The 19,393-nt window shown below is 44.0% G+C and overlaps 1 protein-coding gene across 6 annotated transcripts in view; it reads right to left on the reverse strand.

The window, feature by feature from the left end:
* Znf827 (zinc finger protein 827) overlaps window positions 1-19,393 on the reverse strand; it is a 161,880-nt gene that overhangs the window by 108,059 nt on the left and 34,428 nt on the right. For all 6 annotated transcript variants that reach the window (XM_047566789.1, XM_047566788.1, XM_047566792.1 and 3 more), the window contains exons 3-4: window positions 12,796-12,968; window positions 6,890-7,370 (exon numbers count right to left, since the gene is read on the reverse strand). In XM_047566789.1, the coding sequence (XP_047422745.1) occupies window positions 6,890-7,370; window positions 12,796-12,968 (654 nt within the window). The remainder of the gene's footprint in view (window positions 1-6,889; window positions 7,371-12,795; window positions 12,969-19,393) is intronic.

Below are 19,393 nucleotides of genomic sequence, written 5' to 3' on the forward strand. Positions count from 1 at the left end.
GGAGGAGTGGGAGCAGGGTGGGGTGCTGGGCTGGGGGGATCTGGAGGGGCAAGCTATCTAGGTGAAGTGAAGGTTGCCCAGAAAAGGACGGATCGTACACACATTCTGAAGACACAAAGAATTTCACCAGATCAGTGACTAAAAGCACATGCATTAGAAATGATGCCATGATTCGAAGCCAAGGAAAATAAACAGTGAAGCAGACGGAGGTCAAAAGACAGTTTGCTCAACTGAGAAATAAAAATTAGGTAATAGCTAATTAAGTGGTCATGAGCCAAGCGTTTGCAGCTAGGCAGAGCTGAATCTTTGCTCTGTTTCTTGTAGCCAAAACCTTAAAGTCTCAGCTTCCTCATCTATAAAATAGGTTTAATACCTCTGACCCTATAGAGCTGCGGTGGAGGTCAAGAAAGAAATTGCGTGAAGGGGTTGGCATGGGGCCTGGCTCACTGCAAACACATCTGATTAATGCTGGCGCTTCGAGCGGCAGAAGTAGTAACAGGAACAACAGCGGTAAATAGAAGAACATCCACTTCTATGCGGAGGAAGACAATGATTTAGCTTTTATTTTACAGCAACAATGGACTCTGATAAGTTTTCTCAAGGGTCTGTCAAGAAAAAACGTCATGCTGATGGCTCTTTTAGAACCAGGTACACTGTCTCCAGCACAGTGAGGAGAACAAGCTCTGGATTCCAGTCATGACGCATTTCCATGTTCTCCGAGTCTTGCATTCCTCGTCCACAGGCTGGTTGGGACATGATGTATTTGGAAACACACTTGTACTGTAATGGTCTATAGAAAGGCAAGTGGACCTTACTATTAGTACTGTTTGTTCCAAACACTCCCTGTTATGGTTTAGATATGAGGTGTCCCTCAAAAGGTTGTGTGTGAGACAATGCAAGAAAGTTTAGAGGTGAACGGTTAGGTTCTGAGAACCTTCACCGAATCAGTGCGTTAATCCACTTAGATGGATTAACTGGGTGGTAACCCAGTTATGGTGTGGCTGGAGAGGTGGGTCCCTGGGGGTGTCTTTGGGGTGTATATTTCATCTCTGGTGAGCCAGCTTGATCTCTCTCAGCTTCCCGACTGTCATGTTCTGAGTTGCTTTCCTTTTCTACACCTTTTGGCCACGATGCTGTGCCTCACCTCAGGCCTAGAGCAAAGAGTCAGCCATCGATGAACTGAGACCTCTGAAAACCTGAGCCCAAATAAACTCTTCCTCTTCTAAAACTGTATTTGTTAGGTCTTTTGGCCACAGCAGGGGGGTGGATGGGGGGAAGCTGACTAAAAACTTCCTGAGAAGTTTAAACTATTAACACCACTTCTCGGGGCTCGGACTGGGGGTGGCTCAGTGGTAGAGCGCTTGCATAGCCATCCCCAGCACCACGCACATGCACAAAATACAACTTCTGAAAACATTTGCCACACAACAGAGACAGGCTCCATGTGGGAGGCTCTGGCTAACCCCACAACAAACAAGAAGAGAAAGGAGCCAACTTCCTATTTTGCTGCTTCTTTACCTTGTAATTTACGGTCCAGACAGCCCAAGGGAAGGAAATGCTGGAACCGTGCTGCCTGGATTAAAATACCAGTCTGGCCACTTATTAGCTGTGTGAACTTGGGCAAGACTCAACCTCTCTGTTTCTTAGTTTCATCATCTGTAAAATGGCAACACTAATGCTATGGGATTGCTACAGGCCTCAAAGGGGTTAAATGGCAGAGTGAGCATTACATAAAGTTAGCATAAGAAGCAATGAGTATATATCCCCAAGTCTCCATCCATGCAAGTTTTAACACCTATGTGTCACTCCAGGCCCCCTTATAATCCTGTCTGCCCCCTACGGTGACTCAAATGGTCTCATGGACTAGGGAGTCATGAGGAACAGGAGTCACACTCTCCTTCTCTCCTATGAATCACAGAGTTCAATAAAATCCAGGGTTTCACAAAGGGCATTCAGGCTGCTTGCACGTAGAAGGCCCCCCAAGCAGCTGCTCACACGAGGAATTTAAGTCACATGATTGGCGAGTGCCCATCACAAGGAAAGCAAGGCAGGGCTAAAAAGAGGAGCCAAGCCCAAGATGCAAAGGGAGGTTTTCAAAAATAGACCAAGTGCAGAGTGCACACCCAGGCACTGGGGAGGGCCCCCGGCACTGGCACTGGAGTCCTAAGCGTGAATGGCACAAAGATGAAGGCCCGTTTGTTAAGATGCTTCCCAGAAAGCCAATCAGAGCTGCCAGGCAGACAGGATGACTTGGTTCAGTGTGCACCTCCCAACCTTCCCTCTCCAGCCGGGAAGCTGCCACTTACACATAAGCCATATTGTAATAGCAGATGCACAAAATCGTGTGAAATGGATGGAGGTTGCAGAACAAAGGCCTATGGGAAGCCACAAGATCTGACCCAAACACTTTAACCATCACCCCTTCGTTGATGCATGAAAACCTTTGCTGTTTTATGGCTGGGCTGCCAATAAATTAGAAACAATTTAGCCCAATACCCATTTATTCGTAAACCACCTCCATGAGGCTAAAAGTAAGTTTCCACTTTAAAAAGTCCATCTCTCCTAGTTAAAATTATTTTGGTCTCAATTTTACGAAATTAATATGATGTGGGAGACGGTACAAAAATTTTCGCTGGTTTCCAAATTAAAAATAGTTGAAATGACTTATATCTTTTATTTTGGAAAACTAGGGACAAAAAGATACTCCCTGCCAACAAGAGAGGTGCCAAGTTTCTGTCAACTGCTTGGTTATAATTTGGAGAGTTAGAATTAAGTTTCATATCTTGAAAAGTGCCGTTTGCAGAAAGAGAAATGATGTGAGGCGATTGCAGACAACTTTGAATTGGGTTTCTAATGACGATACTCCCTGCTCCTCGATGCCCCAGAGAGAGACTTGAGATTTTCAAACTGGACAGTACTTGGTCATGGGGCGTCACCAGGAAAAACACGGGGCTCAGTGAATATGACTCACCCAGGTCTCTCCTTTTGCCAACCTTGACCTATAACGAAATGAATGCCCCAGGCCTATCTCACATCCCCAGCCTCCTCATCGTGAACTGGAATGGAATACAAGGAAGAGACCTATATTCAGAAAGCCCATAGCTGTGCTGAAACATACTGTCCCAGTACCAAGTTTATACTCCCCATCAGCAGTCCTTGGTCCTAACTGCATGTTAGAATCATTTGATATTGTAAAGAAAATACCAATGTCCAGGGCCTATTCCAGACCAATTAAATTACAATTTCTGGGGCCCTGGCATTTTACAAAAACTCCCCAGGTAAGTCTAGTGTGCAGTGAAGGTTAAGGGCTGCTGCTGGCTATGGGAGACAGGCACAGGCTCAGCAGGAATTAAGCTTCCCACGGTCATGAGCACCCCCGCCCCCGCCAGATCACCTCCAGTCCTGTGGCCCCTGAACCGTTTGCACTGCCATTTAATGATTTGCATGTGCCTTCTGGCTTCCACAAAAGATCTCTGTGGACACACAGGACCTTGGCCCTCTAAAGCCTGTCTCCCAGTTCCAAACTCCACACAGAGTCTGCAAAACACTTTCTACCCATCAGGCAGCAGAGGGGTCGCCCCATACTTTTCCCTGAATCAACTGTGATGCTGATCCTGGCATGCCTGGTCCTAGGGAGTGACATTCACCTCGGAGGAGCAGGGAATGTTAAGTGAGCTCAGAGGGAAGAATGGCTGATGGTTTGGAGAAGGGTTTTTTTATTTCACAGTCATGTACCCGAGGAAATCTGTACACAGGGGTGAGGGTGGAAGAAGGATGCAGAACCCATTTAAAACATCATTCCACCCAGCGACTTTGAATCTCTTTGGGTTCCATTCAGACATCTTTATGCTTATTTTTAATCGAAGGAGCGAGAAAGACTCTCCTTAATAACCAGGCAAGAAAGCATCAAGTGTTTTCTCTCTCTCTTTTGGAAACAAGTAGGTGTCTACACGCTTGAATTTGTCACTGTGCTCCAGTTTTGCAGACAGCGATCTGGCTGGCACAAAGACTCCCAGACTCAGTGCCCACAAACAGCTGCACCCTATGGTATCAGCAGGTGCACGGACAGAGCCCAGCAAAAAAATTCCCTGCAAGAACAATGGCGCCGTTATAATGCCAAGGGACAGGGCCTGAGGCTAACTACTTGTTCACTCCATTTGAGGACAGGAAGGGCTAGAAACTCAGCCTTAGCTCCCTGGGATTTTGGCCTTTTGGTCCCTGAATCATATCCAGATAAGAGAGCCAGGTAGAACCCCTCAGGGGGAGCAGCTAGCAATTCTAGGGTCCGACCAACCAGACAGTTAGTGAAATTAAAAAAAAAAAAAAAAACCCTGAAGAAAATGTAGTCTTTTCCTTTTAACATATCTTCTCCTCCTGTGGGTCGCATTGCCACAGTCACCAAGTTTACATTTACATCCAAATATGCACACACAAAAAATTACTGATGCATCTCACTCCCCGGTGACTTTATAACAGGTTGCTAGGTAACAGTGCATACAAGTCAGGTTTCAGGACCTCTAGTAAGCCACCATAAAATAGCTGCATGGGCCTTTTGCATAAATAGTGTGCATTTGTTATCTGTTTTCTTATGCCAATTGATCAGTAGGTAAATACTCTGACTGCCAAACTGTAAACAACTCCCCATCAATAGCTGGCTGAAACAGCAGATCACAATAGAAGACACAGTGCTTCACCCCAACCTTCCAACTGGCTGCTTCTCCCTTCGGTCTCTGTTATTTGCGGTGCTGGCTCAAGCAGCCACAGCCTTCTCTCCGGCTCCCTGAGACTGGGGCTGGAGCTAATTACACCCCAATGCCTGATGGGGGGCACTCAGAGCTGAGCCCAGCAGGAGTCGAGATATCATGCACCAGGGTCCCATCCACAGATCAAACCTTCCCGCCTTCCTCCTCATCTTCCTCCAGATTTAAAAAAATTCCCTGGAGTCACGTAGTAAAGGGAATAACACCATACTGAGAGTTGTTTGTTCCCCGCCCCCTCCCTTTGCCTCTCCAAGCTACGCAAAATGCATTTGTCCCTGTGTTACTTCCCTTGGGACTCCGGAAAAGGAGGCCCTTCTGCTATCAGATGCATAGGCCAGACCTTGGAGGAAGAGACAGGTTCCCCTGCAGGTGACAAAGAGAAAACTAGAAACATGCATTTCCCTACACTGTCAAGGAATTTTAAATATAAAACTCAAAGTCTAGATAATCACATTTTCCCTGAGATCGGGATGGGAAAGGGAGAGGGAGAGGGCCAGGTGAGAAGAGCGGAGACCCACAGCTGCATCAACGACTCCATTAGATGCAACTAGTTCCTGTGACCTGGTCCCACCCCATGCAGGCGGCTTCCCCTGTCCCCGCCCCCACTCCACCCCATTAATTTCTGGGATTCTCATTTCCCATCCCCCACCTCTCCTCACTCCTTCCAACTGCTGAGGGGCAGAGATCTGGGCTGAGAGGGACATTCCGAAAGACCTGACTGAAGTGTCACCAAGCAAAGGGACTTTAGAGTGAAGCTGAGCCTCTCATTCACCTGGCAATGACATTTAGTGAAATGCGACTCTCAGTGCATTTAAAGGAAGGCGGTGACCAATTATTCTCCATTTAAAGGGTATTGTCAATCTCCAAAGAGCTGAAATGGCATTTGGAAATCATCGTGGGGACTGCCACTTTCACTGAAAGACAGAACCGATTCTCAACCGACCTTTCCCCACCCTCTACAGCTCCTTTAAAATTTAAAATTGTACTTTTATAAATGTAATGAGGACCAGCACGTGTCCCACAACATGTCTTATCATTCCAAAAAAGAGTTGGGAAAAAAAAAAAATCCAACAGCTCTCCACCCCTGTTCAACATCACTGCTAAATCCAAGATGTTGAAGAAAACCACCAAAAAGTCATGTGTAATTTGATGGTAATGAAAAGTGATATCAATTGATAAGAATACATTTTTATAATTTACACATTATCTTCTTTTGAAAGGGGATTAGAACAGTTGGGACGGATTTTTTTTTTTTTTAAAAAGACCACTTTTTAAAAAATTCCACGTTATATGAGGTACCTAGAAGAGTCAAGTTCACAGAGATAAAAGTAAAATCATGGCCACCAGGGGCTGGAGGTAGGACTTAGGGGGACTTAGGGTTTATCGGATACAGAACTTCAGCTTAGGAAGATGAAAAAAGTCTAGATGCAAACAGTGGTGATGGATGCACCAGAAGGTGAACGTACTGAATGCCACCGAACTCTGCACCTAAAACATGGTTTAAAAGTTTTATGTTACATAAAAAAATAAATAAAGAAAGAACTTTACACATACCCACACCTACCCACCCACAAAATCCTGAAAAAACATTCATAAAGACAATCTTTATCATTTGCTCAAATTCCAAAAATGTATTTCCCTCATAGTAGTCTGTGTATATGTTCTTTTAAAAGCTTTCAAATTAAGACAGTAAAGAATAAATAATACAAAATGAGGTTTCATATACAAGTACTTTGAAGAACCCAGTGCAGAAGAGACACGTTAAATAGGGCCCAAGGTCACACAAAGCAACTGGCACAAACCTGGCTCGCCCTGTGACCTTTCCCCTCACAGGGAGAACCCCCAAAGGGTAAAAACCAGAAGGAAATCAATGAGCCCTGTTGTTTTGAGACCCAAACCAAAGCCATGCCTACTTCCAAAGGATTGCCAAAATAAAAAAAAAGAAAAAAAAAAAAAAAAGGAAAAAAGAAAGTAAGTCAAGGAAAATTCATGAAAGTGCAGACTTAGACTTGAGGGGGACCTGGAAATCATCTAATCCTACCAGCTTATTTTACCAATGAAAATACTGGTAGAGAAAGAGAGAGAGACAGAGAGACAGAGGGAGAGAGAACACAACCCTAGTCAAGTACCTGACAGCTTCATGAGAAAATCAGACGCCATCTTAACAGAGATGTCCTGGCTGAACAATGCTGCCGCACTGTTGGCCACATACTCGGAGGGGTCTTTCAGCTTTGTGTGGTTGGCAGGCCTGTCGGCAGCACTCAGGGTAAAGGAGGTGGGCAGGCCGTTATCTTCCTTGGGTTCCTCCTTCACCAGCAAAGGCGAGACGCCAGCCCCACCCTGGCTAGTCCTCTCTGGAGTGTTAGACGTCATCACGGTCCCTACTAGCTCTGTCCCTCCTCCTTCCCTTTGCTGCCCCAGGCAGCCACTGTCACTGAGGTGGGGAGATCCCTTGACATCTGGGTCTGAGGTCTCCTCCTTCACCTTGGCTTCTGTCCTCAGGAAGTGCTGGTGGCAGCGCATGTGGAGTTTCAGGCTGAAGTGGCGTGAGGAAGTGAAAGGGCATAGCTGGCACTGAAAGGTCTCTCCCCGGTCCTGGTGCTGATGAACCTGACAGAGAAGCAAGAAGAGTGAGCTCTGCACTGTGCGTTCAGCACATCCACACTGCCCCTCCACAACTTCCTCACGGGGTACGGGGCCCAGGAAGAAGACAACCAGAGGAGCATTTCATTAGTGCTCCAGGTAATGAGGTCAATCCCCAAACAGAAAGCAGGTCCAGCAGGTTAAGAGTCCATTATCAGATCTGCCTGCCCGTGGATGCTGCACCAGGCAGAAACCCCCTGATAGATTAGTCATCCGATCTCAGTTGCTATCTTCTGAGAAAATATTACAAACCCAGCACAAGGTCAACTTATATAATTACTAGTTAAGGGTCAAAAGAGGTAACCTGTCAAGTAATTCTTCTTACAATAATATTTTGCATGTACCTAATTATGGTCACCCAGAGAATTAGCTGTGTTTTGCAAACATAATTTCAATGTTCAAAACGCTGCTCTTAGGTAATTAAGCATGCAGAAAAGAATATCTCCAGGGTATTCCCATTTCATAGACAGGGAAATTGAGACCCCAGAAGAAGTGGCTTGAGCAAAATTACATATGAAGAAAGGAAAGCAGGAGAAAAATCAAGGTCTGACCCTCACCAAGCATTCTGGGCAAGAGGAAACTGGATTTTCCAAATGTAGTTATAATATCGCTCTAGACTGTGCTGTCGGCAGTGAGAGAATGCAGACTTTTAAACACAGTTCCAGTCTTGCATGCTCGCAATACCTGTAAAACTGGGAGAAACTTTTTCCTTCCTGTCACTACCAAATTTAGTGCTTGAAAAAGTGAGGAAATCATTGCACTGGCCCGAGCCAGGCTTTGAGCTGGCAGGTGCTCATAAGCTTGTAACGTCCCCATTCATCTCTGCCAATGTACTTCAGTGCTGACCTGCTACACACTGCTATTTCAGGACTGGCCCTCCCTGGAGTAGAAACTGCCAATTGTGTAGATTTGGGCCAAATGATTTAGGGAATCGTGGGATCTGGACAAACAACAATGTCAGTGATTGGAATTCAAAACCCAAACAAAACTGACCCTATGTCATTCAGGGGTGACCTAAGGGGATTTGAACCCTGGTCTCACTGAGGTTAAAGGCTCATTCCTTAACTCACTGCACCACCTGGGCCCTCTGTGTGGGTCTCCTTTCCAAGAGACCAAGTTTTACTACAGCTGTTTATGCCTTCTGAATGCAATCCAAAAGCATTCTTCACCAGCCAAAACATACTTTTAAATAATGTTAAGTGACCAACAAAAGCAAAGAAATTAAAAGTTAATGGTGAGATCCTGTTGTTACAGCACCCCACTGTGGCTTTCTGAAAAAAACAACAGAAGAGATTCTGGGTCCCCCAAAGCCTGAGTTTATCAACAGAAATAACCATAAAAACTTCAGTTGTGGCCAAAAGGCTCCCCTCTGCCCAGGCAGAGGGCAGGGGTGGGGAAACACCCTGACCGACAGCCCTGGCTGTTAACACTGCCGCTTTCTCTTCTTTCCAGACAATGGGATTTCACTTCTCATTTACTTTCTCACAGAATCCAGAAGATTCCCCACCAGCTCTTCCACCAGATTCATGAAGGCATGGATACCCTGGGCGCCTTGGGTCACAGCCCCGCCTCAGGGCTCCTGACAGGTGGCTGCCAAAGGCATGCCTGGAACCAGGTGATAAAGGTCACCAGGAGGAAGGCTCCGTGTCCCCGAGTGCCATGCAGTGGGACAGATTCCATTTCAGAGGTATCCTTACATCTGCTGACCCCAGAGAGGACAGAAGCTAATCCAAGAACAGAAGCTCCGGAAGCAGCTTCTGGAAGAAGGAAAAGGACAGAGAGCCCAGGTTCCAAGACAGAAAGGAAGCCCTGCATCGAAAGGAGTCTGTGTGCAAGTAGTTTACAGGGCTTTTCCCCTAGAGCCTGGACTTGTATTTAGTTATGAAAAATCAGTGCAAGTTGGGAGGAGAAGCAGTGTTGGGTTGACGGTTGCACTTAAGATTCTATTTGAGCTACACCTTCCCAAAGGGACGAGAGCTCACGAGAGTGTGGCCTTTGAGAGAAGTATGTATCCTCCCGTGGCATTCTCTCCAACAGAAGAACGCCTCTCTATTATCATTTTTATTCTCTATAGCCTATTGCTTGCTTGAAAGGCCCTCTTAGTCTGCTAATGTGAAGAAATGCTCATCTAAAGCATGTCGTTCTCTGCAGAATCACTTATTCCCTGGTCATTTGCCACCAGCAGCTTCTAGACATCATTAGAAGTGTCACTTGGTAGCAGTCAGATGCCTGGGAGGTAGTATTTCAGATCTTGGAGAAACTCTGGGAAATGTGCAGACCACCCCGAGGGGACCAGGCTGGGCAGGCGAGGGTCTTCCTGACTCCCAGCAGGCCTAGGAGGGGCAGAAGGCCGCACCCTGCCTCTCGTCCAGTTTCCTGCCATTACTTCATTAGCGTTCCTTATCCTGGCGGCCCTTCTCGCCTTTTCTGCTCAATGGTAGCTTATGAATCTCACATTTAACTCCTGTATGCTCACTCATCCAGGAAAGTTGTAAAAGACTTAATGGAAATCTAAGATAACCCTGAGGAAGCTGGAGGCATTTACTAGCTCCCTACTGCAGTTGGTCATAAAAACATTTGCACAATACATCATGGGAGAAAGGTGGCTTGCAAAAAAGTGGCACCTAGTAGGCACACACCTAGTAGTAACTACTGTATCTGTTGAACAAATCAAGCACAATCCCATTTTTCTTAATTAAATTTATAGAATCAACATAGAAGATTATGCATGGGAATGATAATGGTTATTTCTGGGTGAAAAGATGAATGCCTAATTTCATTTTATTTTTCAGTTTTTCTAAATGCTTATTACTGAAGACATGTCACCAAGAGAGGAAAGCAAATAAGATTTATTCAAGAGCAGTTTCCTATGCCATTTCATTCTTTTTTTCTAAATGTAAACATTATATATATATATATATAGGTGGATTGGGGATAATGATTATTAGCGACATGTGCTGAAGGTCTCTTCTCCGTGCAGGGCACTGTATTAAGTGTTCTCTGTGCATTATCTCATTTAACTTATAACAACCCCGAGGGATAGACAGGATGATTATTATCTCCATTAGTGGAAACAGGTTTAAAGAGGTTAAATGATTCTTCCAAGCTCTTGTAGTTCCTAAGTCATCGAAGTGAGACTTTTCCTTTCTGTGAGGTCTTGATCTTTGACTAGACTCTTCCCGCCTTTTCGGCAAAATTCATTTTAGAAAATACATCCATATTTGTGGTCTCTGGAGGATGTAGCAGCAGTTACCTATGCACAAGACCACAGCCGTTACCTTATTCCGTAGATTAGATTTGCAAAATTGGGCAATGTTAAAGTATGTCTAATCAAAATAAAATCATGAGTTCTTTGATTTAAAAAGAAAATAAAAACTAAATAAAGGGAGGTGGCGAGCCCAGAAAAGAATGCACACCTTTGATGAAATTAAACTTGCATGATCCCTTTCTCACGCTTCCTTTATCAAAAGCTCAAGTCAGAGCTCAACAGGTTAGGACACCATGAGTTTTGAATAAAGTAGTAATTTCACACAACTGCTTTATTGTACTGGTTATTGATTTGTTCTGAAAGCATTCCAAGACCCCACGACCCGCAGAGCCTGGCGGCTCTCATCTGTAACACTGTCATGGCCGCGCGTCTGTGTCATCAAGGCACCCAACTCATCTCCCTGTAGTTTCAGGGTCAGTAGTTCCTGCTATTGAAAACCCAGCTTTTTTTTTTTCCCCCCTGGGTTTATAAATAGGTTGTTTTAAGTGACCCTGAGCTGAAACCAAGCTTACAAGGTGTCAGGGTAGATGCAAGTTTTCTGCTCACTGAAGCTGTAAATTCGCCAGGCCTGATTTCTAAACACAGCTAAGGATGCAGTAACTAAAACAAGCTTTCGTTGTAAAGGCATTTCCTTTGAAGTCTCATCTTGCTAATGAAACCCAACTTCGAAGGTTTCAGATAGGGGCTTTCCTTTGGGGAGAGGTGATAGAGGATGAGGAGGGTTAGAGCCCTAAGCGCAGGAAAATCCAACCCACCAGAGCCCCTGGTTCAATGAATTCTGAAGATGAAGGGCACATACTCCCAGGAGAAAAAGGCAAATGACAGAAAACAAATTACATCATGAATTTAATTTTTTTTTATCTTCTAAGCTATTTCCTAAAGTCAATAGAAGTTCTATTCCATCACACTCTTAAGAGCTACAGTTCCTTACAGTGATTACTGATCTATTCTGAAGGCTCAGATTGCAAGATTTCGAAATAAGCAAATATCTTAATTACATACACACACAGTGCTTATTTTAGGAAGGGAAACGGCTTGTAAATAATATCAACAGTAGAACCACATTGAAAATATCAGTGAAATATCACTGTCATTATTAAGATGTTCAGTGGCAGTTAGTTAATTTTAATAACTGCCACTGAACATTTATTTAATTTTAATAACTGCCACTGAACATTTGTGTCAGACACTTTGCCTCAATCATCCTTTAATTCTTACGACAGTTCTTCCAGACAAACACCATAGTTCCCACTTAACAGATGAGAAAACTGAGAACCTAAACATTAACGTGCCTAAGGCCACATGGCAGGAAAGTTGCCTAACAAGACTGAAATACACATGTATCAAATTCAAAAGCTCAAGTTCCAAGTTGAGTCAAAACTCTTAGAATCAATGAGGTCTTCTAAGAAGATTTCTACATGACCAGGTTTTCCCCCATTTTGCACAAGAGATTCTAGTCAATTCTCTACATGCGTACTACAGACTTGAGCTCCCCACTGTTTTGAATAGGACATTGAAAATGATGTCCTTGGATGTTTGGTAAATGTAACACAGGGAAATAAAACAGCTTAAACACTGACGGCCTCACAGAGGCCACTCAATCTGGTCACTATCGGTCCCTAAGTGAAATAGTGTCCATATGGTGTCCACACACCTTTCCAAGGTGTCTGGGGTGCTCTTCTGGGTTTGCACAGGTGTCTCCAGGAGCGGGAAGGCCCAAGAGCCCCGTCGTTGGTGCTCAGGCCCAGCAGCTCTTTCTGGACTCTGTCCTCGCTGCTTCTTGCTCTTTCCCAGCTCTTCCTCCCAACACCTCCCAAAATCTGTCACCATGCAAGACCCAGCGAAGCTGTTGTTCCTCCAAAAGAAAGAACAACTCTACACTACATTTATTATCTGTATACTGAAGAGTCTGCCTTTAAGCTCTTGGCTGTAAAGTGGACCCTTGGTTGTAAAGAGACCCTTCTCAACGTCCCTTGTTGTGTTGAATTCTAGCTGTTCACTGAGCATGGTCTCCTATACACTACGCCACAGTGCCATGTCCGTGAGTGGCCTCCTGCACTAGACTGTGTGCAGGGACCTTGGTTGCACCTGCCTCTCCCTGAGGTCTGTCTACAGGTGGCTTACCTTCATGTGGGATTTGAGATTGTCCTTGCGAGCACACCGGAATGGGCAGAGCGGACACTGATGACTTTTTAAACCTGTGTGGATCACCATGTGCCGCTTCCAGTAACTCTTCCTTTTTATAACCAAACCACAAATCGGACACTGGAAAGGCTTTCCACTTTCCTCTTCTGAGGCTTGGAAGAAGGAGAGAAAAGGAACATCAGGGAAAACAAGAAGGCACAATCATACCTGGCACCGAGGCACATGCGCTGCTATATAAAAAAGCACTCAAAATGACTTGGGTTTTTTTTTTTTTTTTTTTTTTTTTTTCTTTAACCATTCCAAGATTCTATCCAAGGACACATTTTATGATTGCTTTTCTTCAGGTAGAGACCCATCCAGGCACTTCTGTCTGGGTTCCACTGGCCCAACTCTGACCATCCTGACTGATGAGTCTCACCTCTGTGAGGGCCATCCCTCACTCAGGAGGGCCCTGTGGGGCCTGGTCCCTGCCCGGCTGGCTCAGGGTGCCTCAGGCCCCCTCTTGCAGTCACAGAAGTCTGAATTCAGGGCTGCTGTTTCCTGAAGGAAACCAACAGGCCTGAGTCCCCTTCTGAATTCCTGGATATGGAAAAGGGTGAGAACTAAAGACAAATCAAATGGGACAGAGAATAAGGCTGTGCTCCACTCTGAAAACCAAACAGCTATCATAAACCTCACACGCTGAACTCCAATGGAGACAAATTTTAGGCTCCCCACTGCTGACTTGTTTAGCAGTGGCTTGTGCAGATACATGCCGCTGCCAATTTAGCCATCAGGGGGCCCCGAGGTCAGGGCTTTTCATCCTCTTATTTCTGTCCCTCTGGTTGCTACTGACAATGCGGGCCGCCTTCCTCTGCTCTGGACTGGGCCTCACTGCCTGCTTTGGGAAGAGCCACACCAGGCCAGCACAAATGTTTCCATTTTTCAGGAAAGCAAACAAACCAGCTCCCTCCTCCAAGCAAAGCTAAGATCACTCTCCTCCATACCATCCCCACCGGGAGGCCTCTCTGCTGCCACACGGTATTGCTGAGCTTCTGGTCTATCAACTTTCATTACCCAGCGCCACACTAACTCATCTCCGTGATTGGGGGGAGACTGGAATAACACCAAGGAGAGTCGAAGGCTCCGGTGTTCCTTTCTAAATCATGAGGAATCTGGAATTTTCCCAAACCGGTGAAAAAATTTTAAAACTAAGATATACGAAGCCATTTAAAATGAGCTGATCTACATCTGATGTGGCAACACGTCTGAGATATTAGGGTCTGAAGATAAAGTGAGACACAAAATCACATGTCCAGAGTGAGCCTATGTTTATTTTCTAAAAAAGAGAAACCAGTTGCTGCTGGAACCATTAGATAAAAGATTAATAGGGAACTTTTTTTTTATTTATTTATTTTTGGAACTGAGGATTGAACCCAGGGGTGCTTAACCACTGAGCCACATCTCCAGACCTTTTTATTTTTTATTTTGAGACAGGTCTCACTAAATTGCCCAGGCTGTCCTTGAACTTGCGATCCTCTTGCTGGGATTACTGGTATGCACCACCCTGCCCAGCTGATAGGGAACTTTATGAAGGATGGATCGAATGACATATAGAACCATTGATGACTCTCAGTGTCACTAGAAATGGGACAGCATTGCATACCTTCTGATATGTCATCTATGAAAGATTCTTATAAAAAATTTAATTAAGCCTCTAACTAGCAGTTTACCAGAAATACAGGTTTAAAAAAAAAAAAAAAAAAAAAAAAAAAAAAAAAAAACTAAACCCACCAAGGGAATCGGCCAAATCCAGAATATGGGAATTCCTCAGGGCAAATGACCCAATTTCTTCAACATGTAAATGGCATTTTAAAAAGGGAAGGGATTATGGACTTTAAAAAGTCTTAAGGGATATATAAAACAAAGGAAAGGTGAGACTTATCTGGATTCTATTTAAACAAAGCAATGGTAAAAGACATTTTTGAGATTGTAGAGGAAATCTTGATTACCGCCTGGTGTTCCATAATACCATGTAGTAACTGTAGATCCTGTTAGATGTGATAGTGGAAGTGTGGTTATGTTTTCAAAGTCCTTATCTTTTGGAGATATACAAATATGGAAGTATTTACAAGCAAACAGATATGGTATCTGGGACTTGCTTTGAAATACTTGGGCAAGAAAATAATAAAGAGGGAGTGGAAAGATCAGCATGAATAAATGAAACAAACAAACACAAAAATGATATCCACGTATTTGCATGGACATTTTCTGGAAGCACACCCAAGAAACCACTCAGCAGTTATTATGGAAGGACCGTGGATTAAAGAGTTGGGGAAGGAAACCTGCATTTTCTTTTTCTATTCTTCTGTGCTGTTTGAATTTCTAAACGCACACATCACTTTCATAATTTTAAAAGGAAACATTCCCAAGTGTATACTTTAAGATAATCTCACTCTTTACTTATGGAGTCAATTGGGTTTCTACTCTACATGCAAAGGACCACTTAAAGTGGATGGAGCCTGAAAGATTCAGGAATAAAGTTATGGAATTCAAAAAATGCAGTGTTACCGAGCCCGCTGCAAGCGACATGGGTTAGTTTAACCAAGCAATTTGAGGAATCCTCTGACTAAACCTGGGCTCTTCAGGACTCTGTGGTCTGGCTCCTGGCAATGTGTCCCCTGGTGGGGACTTCCTTTTTTGAATGGGGTGGGGTGGGGACTGAGGTTCCCTTTCACTCTAGGATAAACACCCCTGGTGCAAGCTGAGGTAAGCAATCCCTTTATCAGTTCTGCACCCCCGGAGCCTCCCTGCTGGCGGGAGGTGTTGACAGGGCCCATCTGCACTCCTCTTTCATTTTCTTTCCTTCATGTTCACTTCCTCCATCCTGACACTTGGTCACAAAGTCTTCAGCTGAACAACAGATCTGAGAGAAAGGACTGCACCAGGACCCTAGGTGAGATTACTGTCAATCTCTAGAGGGAAAAGAAGGATCAGGATCGTGATGTCGTCTGGATTGTAAGGACATGGAAGTAGTGAGAAGCAGATACAAACAGGGTACCCCGATCCCCATCTTCAGGAAGTATTTCCCACTATTGAAACTCTAACCTGCCTATTTTTACAGAACTGCCTGGGAGAGGAGAGAAAAACCCAGATGTCCTCTGGTCGGAGATTTGACGGCACACCAGAGGAAGGCAGTAAGAAGGCATGAACCGGAAGAACGAACTCGGCCAGACTGCCAGATCCCCTAGCACCTTGCCTTGCCTAATGTGATCAAGGTACTTCCTATTCTCTAGGACACCTCCCGGTCACCACCCTAATCACTGATTCCATATTACAAGAGTATGACAGTATTAAATCTGCATTAAATCCTGCGTCTTAGTATTTCATATAAATCCATTTCATTTTGGAGCTATGCTTCCTCAGTCCTAATTAATACCAAAATATATATGAATCGTGTACAAATTAGGGTGTCCTTGGATTGACTGAGAGAAAAATTAGCATACTCGCAATAAGAAGAATAAATGTAAGAAATGTGGTCAAACAGTTATACTCCTATAACTGGAAGGTTTAACTGACCATGGCAGGATAGCAAGAAAGCAGAAGCTAAATGACAAAAGTCACCAGAAGACAAAGACTGATTTTCAAATTTGGCTAGTAATCTCCCCTGTTAACATTTACGTTTTTATTTATTCAAAGAAGAAATGTCATATTTTAGTAGGCCATCCTCCATGTGTACCTGATGTTAACTACTTCGAAAGAGGAAAGCATTCTATTTCATATGCCAAACTATTTTCAGGGAACTGACCACTATAAATTTCACTCCAATTTAGAGCTCAGGGAGATGTGGCCACTTCGTCACAAGGAACCATGTGTTCTTGGGGCAACAGGACTGAAATGTTCATAATTTTACCTAGTTTACAACAGCCTGATAAACAACTTCTCCCGGTATATCACTAGCTAGTTAGTATCACTGCAAACAAAACTAAATCCCACCAAATGCTAATAGACCCAGTGGAAGAGAGAGCTGCTAATTTGCTCCTTTGGATAAAACCCATTCTCTTTATAGGCAATAATATTATTGGAATAAAAGAAATAATGAATGTATATAAAACGCCTGTCACACAGTAAATGGAAGCTCTTGGTAGTGGCAGTTGTTGCAGTAATAGTAATGACAATAAACTCAAGGCGTACCCTCCAAAGCAGCCCCTCAGAGTAGATGTAAATTGGAACAACTGATGGCACATAAAAAATACGCAGCTCAGGGGCCTGGCCCGCAAGGAACCATGAGGAAATACAGGAACAGGAGTCCACTGTGCTGCTAGCCTAGGCAAACTCCTGATGGCCCAATTCAGCTCAGCAGGGATCAAAGAGGTGGAAAAGAGGTGGAAGGGGAGAGGAAGAGAGGGGAGAGGGACGTGGCTGGGGCAGGGCCTGGAGGCCTTACCTTACCTTTGCATCCCCAGTAACATCAGCAGTGCCAGGTACCACAGAAGGTTCCATCCGGTCAGTGTGTGTTGGTTGTGATGAGATTGCACAGAAAGAGCTGGGCATGGAAGGGAGAGATGCAGGAGGCTGCCAGGAAGTCCCAGTGGACCAGCCTCGGCCCAGAGCGGAAGCCCCTCTCAGGGCCTGAATGAACGGACAGGTAAGCAGAGGGATCATGCACTCACACCTCAGCCATCTCCAGAAATGAACTCGGAGCAGCTGATGTTGACAATGTACAGTGTGACTACATCTTTAATAAAAGACATGATACATGCTGAACTATTTACCATGGGGCAGTTCTGCCCAAAGGAGAGGCGATCTTGTGGGAAGTTTGATAGGGAACTTTAAGAATCCACATATTTCTCAGAAAATATAGGAAAAAAAAATGTTTGAGTTAACAGACAAATAGGGTTAGGAAATAAGCAGTAAGTAAAAGAAAGGAATGTTAAGAAAGAAGAAGGAAGAGAAAGAGGAAGAGGAGAAAAGGGAGGAGGAGTAGGAGGGGGAGGAGGAGGAGAAGGGGAGGAGGGGGAGGAGGAAGAGGGGGAGGGGGGGGAGAAAGAGTAGAAGGAGGAGAAGTAGAAGGAATCTTAGAGGCAATTCCAAACCACCCCAATTTATAGATGAGGAAACTGAACTTCGGTAGTATGTTTAAAATTTTTCTGCTAGTTACTTAGTGGCAGGGCGAGAATTAGAACCAATCTCTACATTTCCAATTTGGTGTTCTACCCTATTGTCTAGACATAAGTCCACAAAACAACAAAAACGAACTACAACAGGACTAAAAAATATTGTTAATCATGGAGGGTTTTAGTGGTTTAGGTAATTTTTGGGGGGTACCAGGGATTGAATACAGGGTCATTCAACCACTGAGCCAGATCCCCAGTCTTATTCTGTATTTGATTTAGAGACAAGGTGTCACTGAGTTGCTTAGTACCTCGCCATTGCTGAGGCTGGCTTTGAACTCAAGATCCTCCTGTCTCAGCCTCCTGAGTCGTTGGTATTACAGGCATGCACCACTGCATCCAGCTTGCTTAGGTATTCTTAAAACAAATATCGTTGTTTTGTAGACTTTGAAATCAAACTTTCTCTGGGTAAATCTTATGCAGCAATTTGCAGAAAGTCCAGAGTATTTGCAAGTATGTAAATCTGCGCTGAGAGCTCATCACACACACAGGAGTTCAAGATGACAGGTGACCTTTTAAGTGCATAATCCATGCATCATTACCTTCTCCATCTTTACTTTCAACACCACTGATGCACATCTGTGTAGGATAACCTATCTTCCCTTACAATAGCATGGGTATTATTATGGATACAAGTAATATTATTTCTAATAATATACATGGATATTATTATGGATAGAAACAATATTATTTCTAATAACATCTTTTGGTGGAATTTCTTGGACATGTATCTCAAATGCCATTTCAGGGCAACAAAAAATAAAATCATGTTAGCAAAGGATATCAATGGGTGTCTCTGCTATTATTGATGCTGACATTATCAATGCATATTCTACCAAGTATTCAACAAAACTAAGATAACGAGTCTGATTTTCACAACCAGTCTAAGTTTAAATCAGTAGAGTATCATTACTGAGATCAGTGATAGTTCTGAATCTTGGTTAAAAAGTGAATTTGCTAAACAAGTTCATGTAGGTGATCTTTCACAGATTAAGGCCATAATAAGCGTGGATGGGAATATCAGAAGAGGTCATCTCCTTCTCTGAACTTTCTATGCTTCTGCAATAATTTTAATAACATCCCATAAATATGAAAGGAAACAGAAGCCAGAACACCCTTATGCATTGACCCAGGAAACAGTTTTAGCTGTCCACTGTGTGAGACCAAGTTGCTTCTAAGTATATTTAAATTTCATTCAGGATCACAGGCTGTTCTGGAGACCCTCTCTCTGAAACTCTCCCTGGTATTTCTTTTAAGTAGGAGCTTGGCATCCTGAGACTCTTGTTGGCCTTCTACAAGAAACTTTGTCTTGAAAATAAAAACCATTTATTTTATTCTTAGCTGCAACAGAACAGTAGCTTCAAAGAGAATTGAGTCAATGTGTGACATTTATCTTTATAGCAAACAGACATCATCTTCCCTCT

This window comes from Sciurus carolinensis, chromosome 10 (genome assembly GCF_902686445.1).
Source record: "Sciurus carolinensis chromosome 10, mSciCar1.2, whole genome shotgun sequence".
Classification (NCBI taxonomy): domain Eukaryota; kingdom Metazoa; phylum Chordata; class Mammalia; order Rodentia; family Sciuridae; genus Sciurus; species Sciurus carolinensis.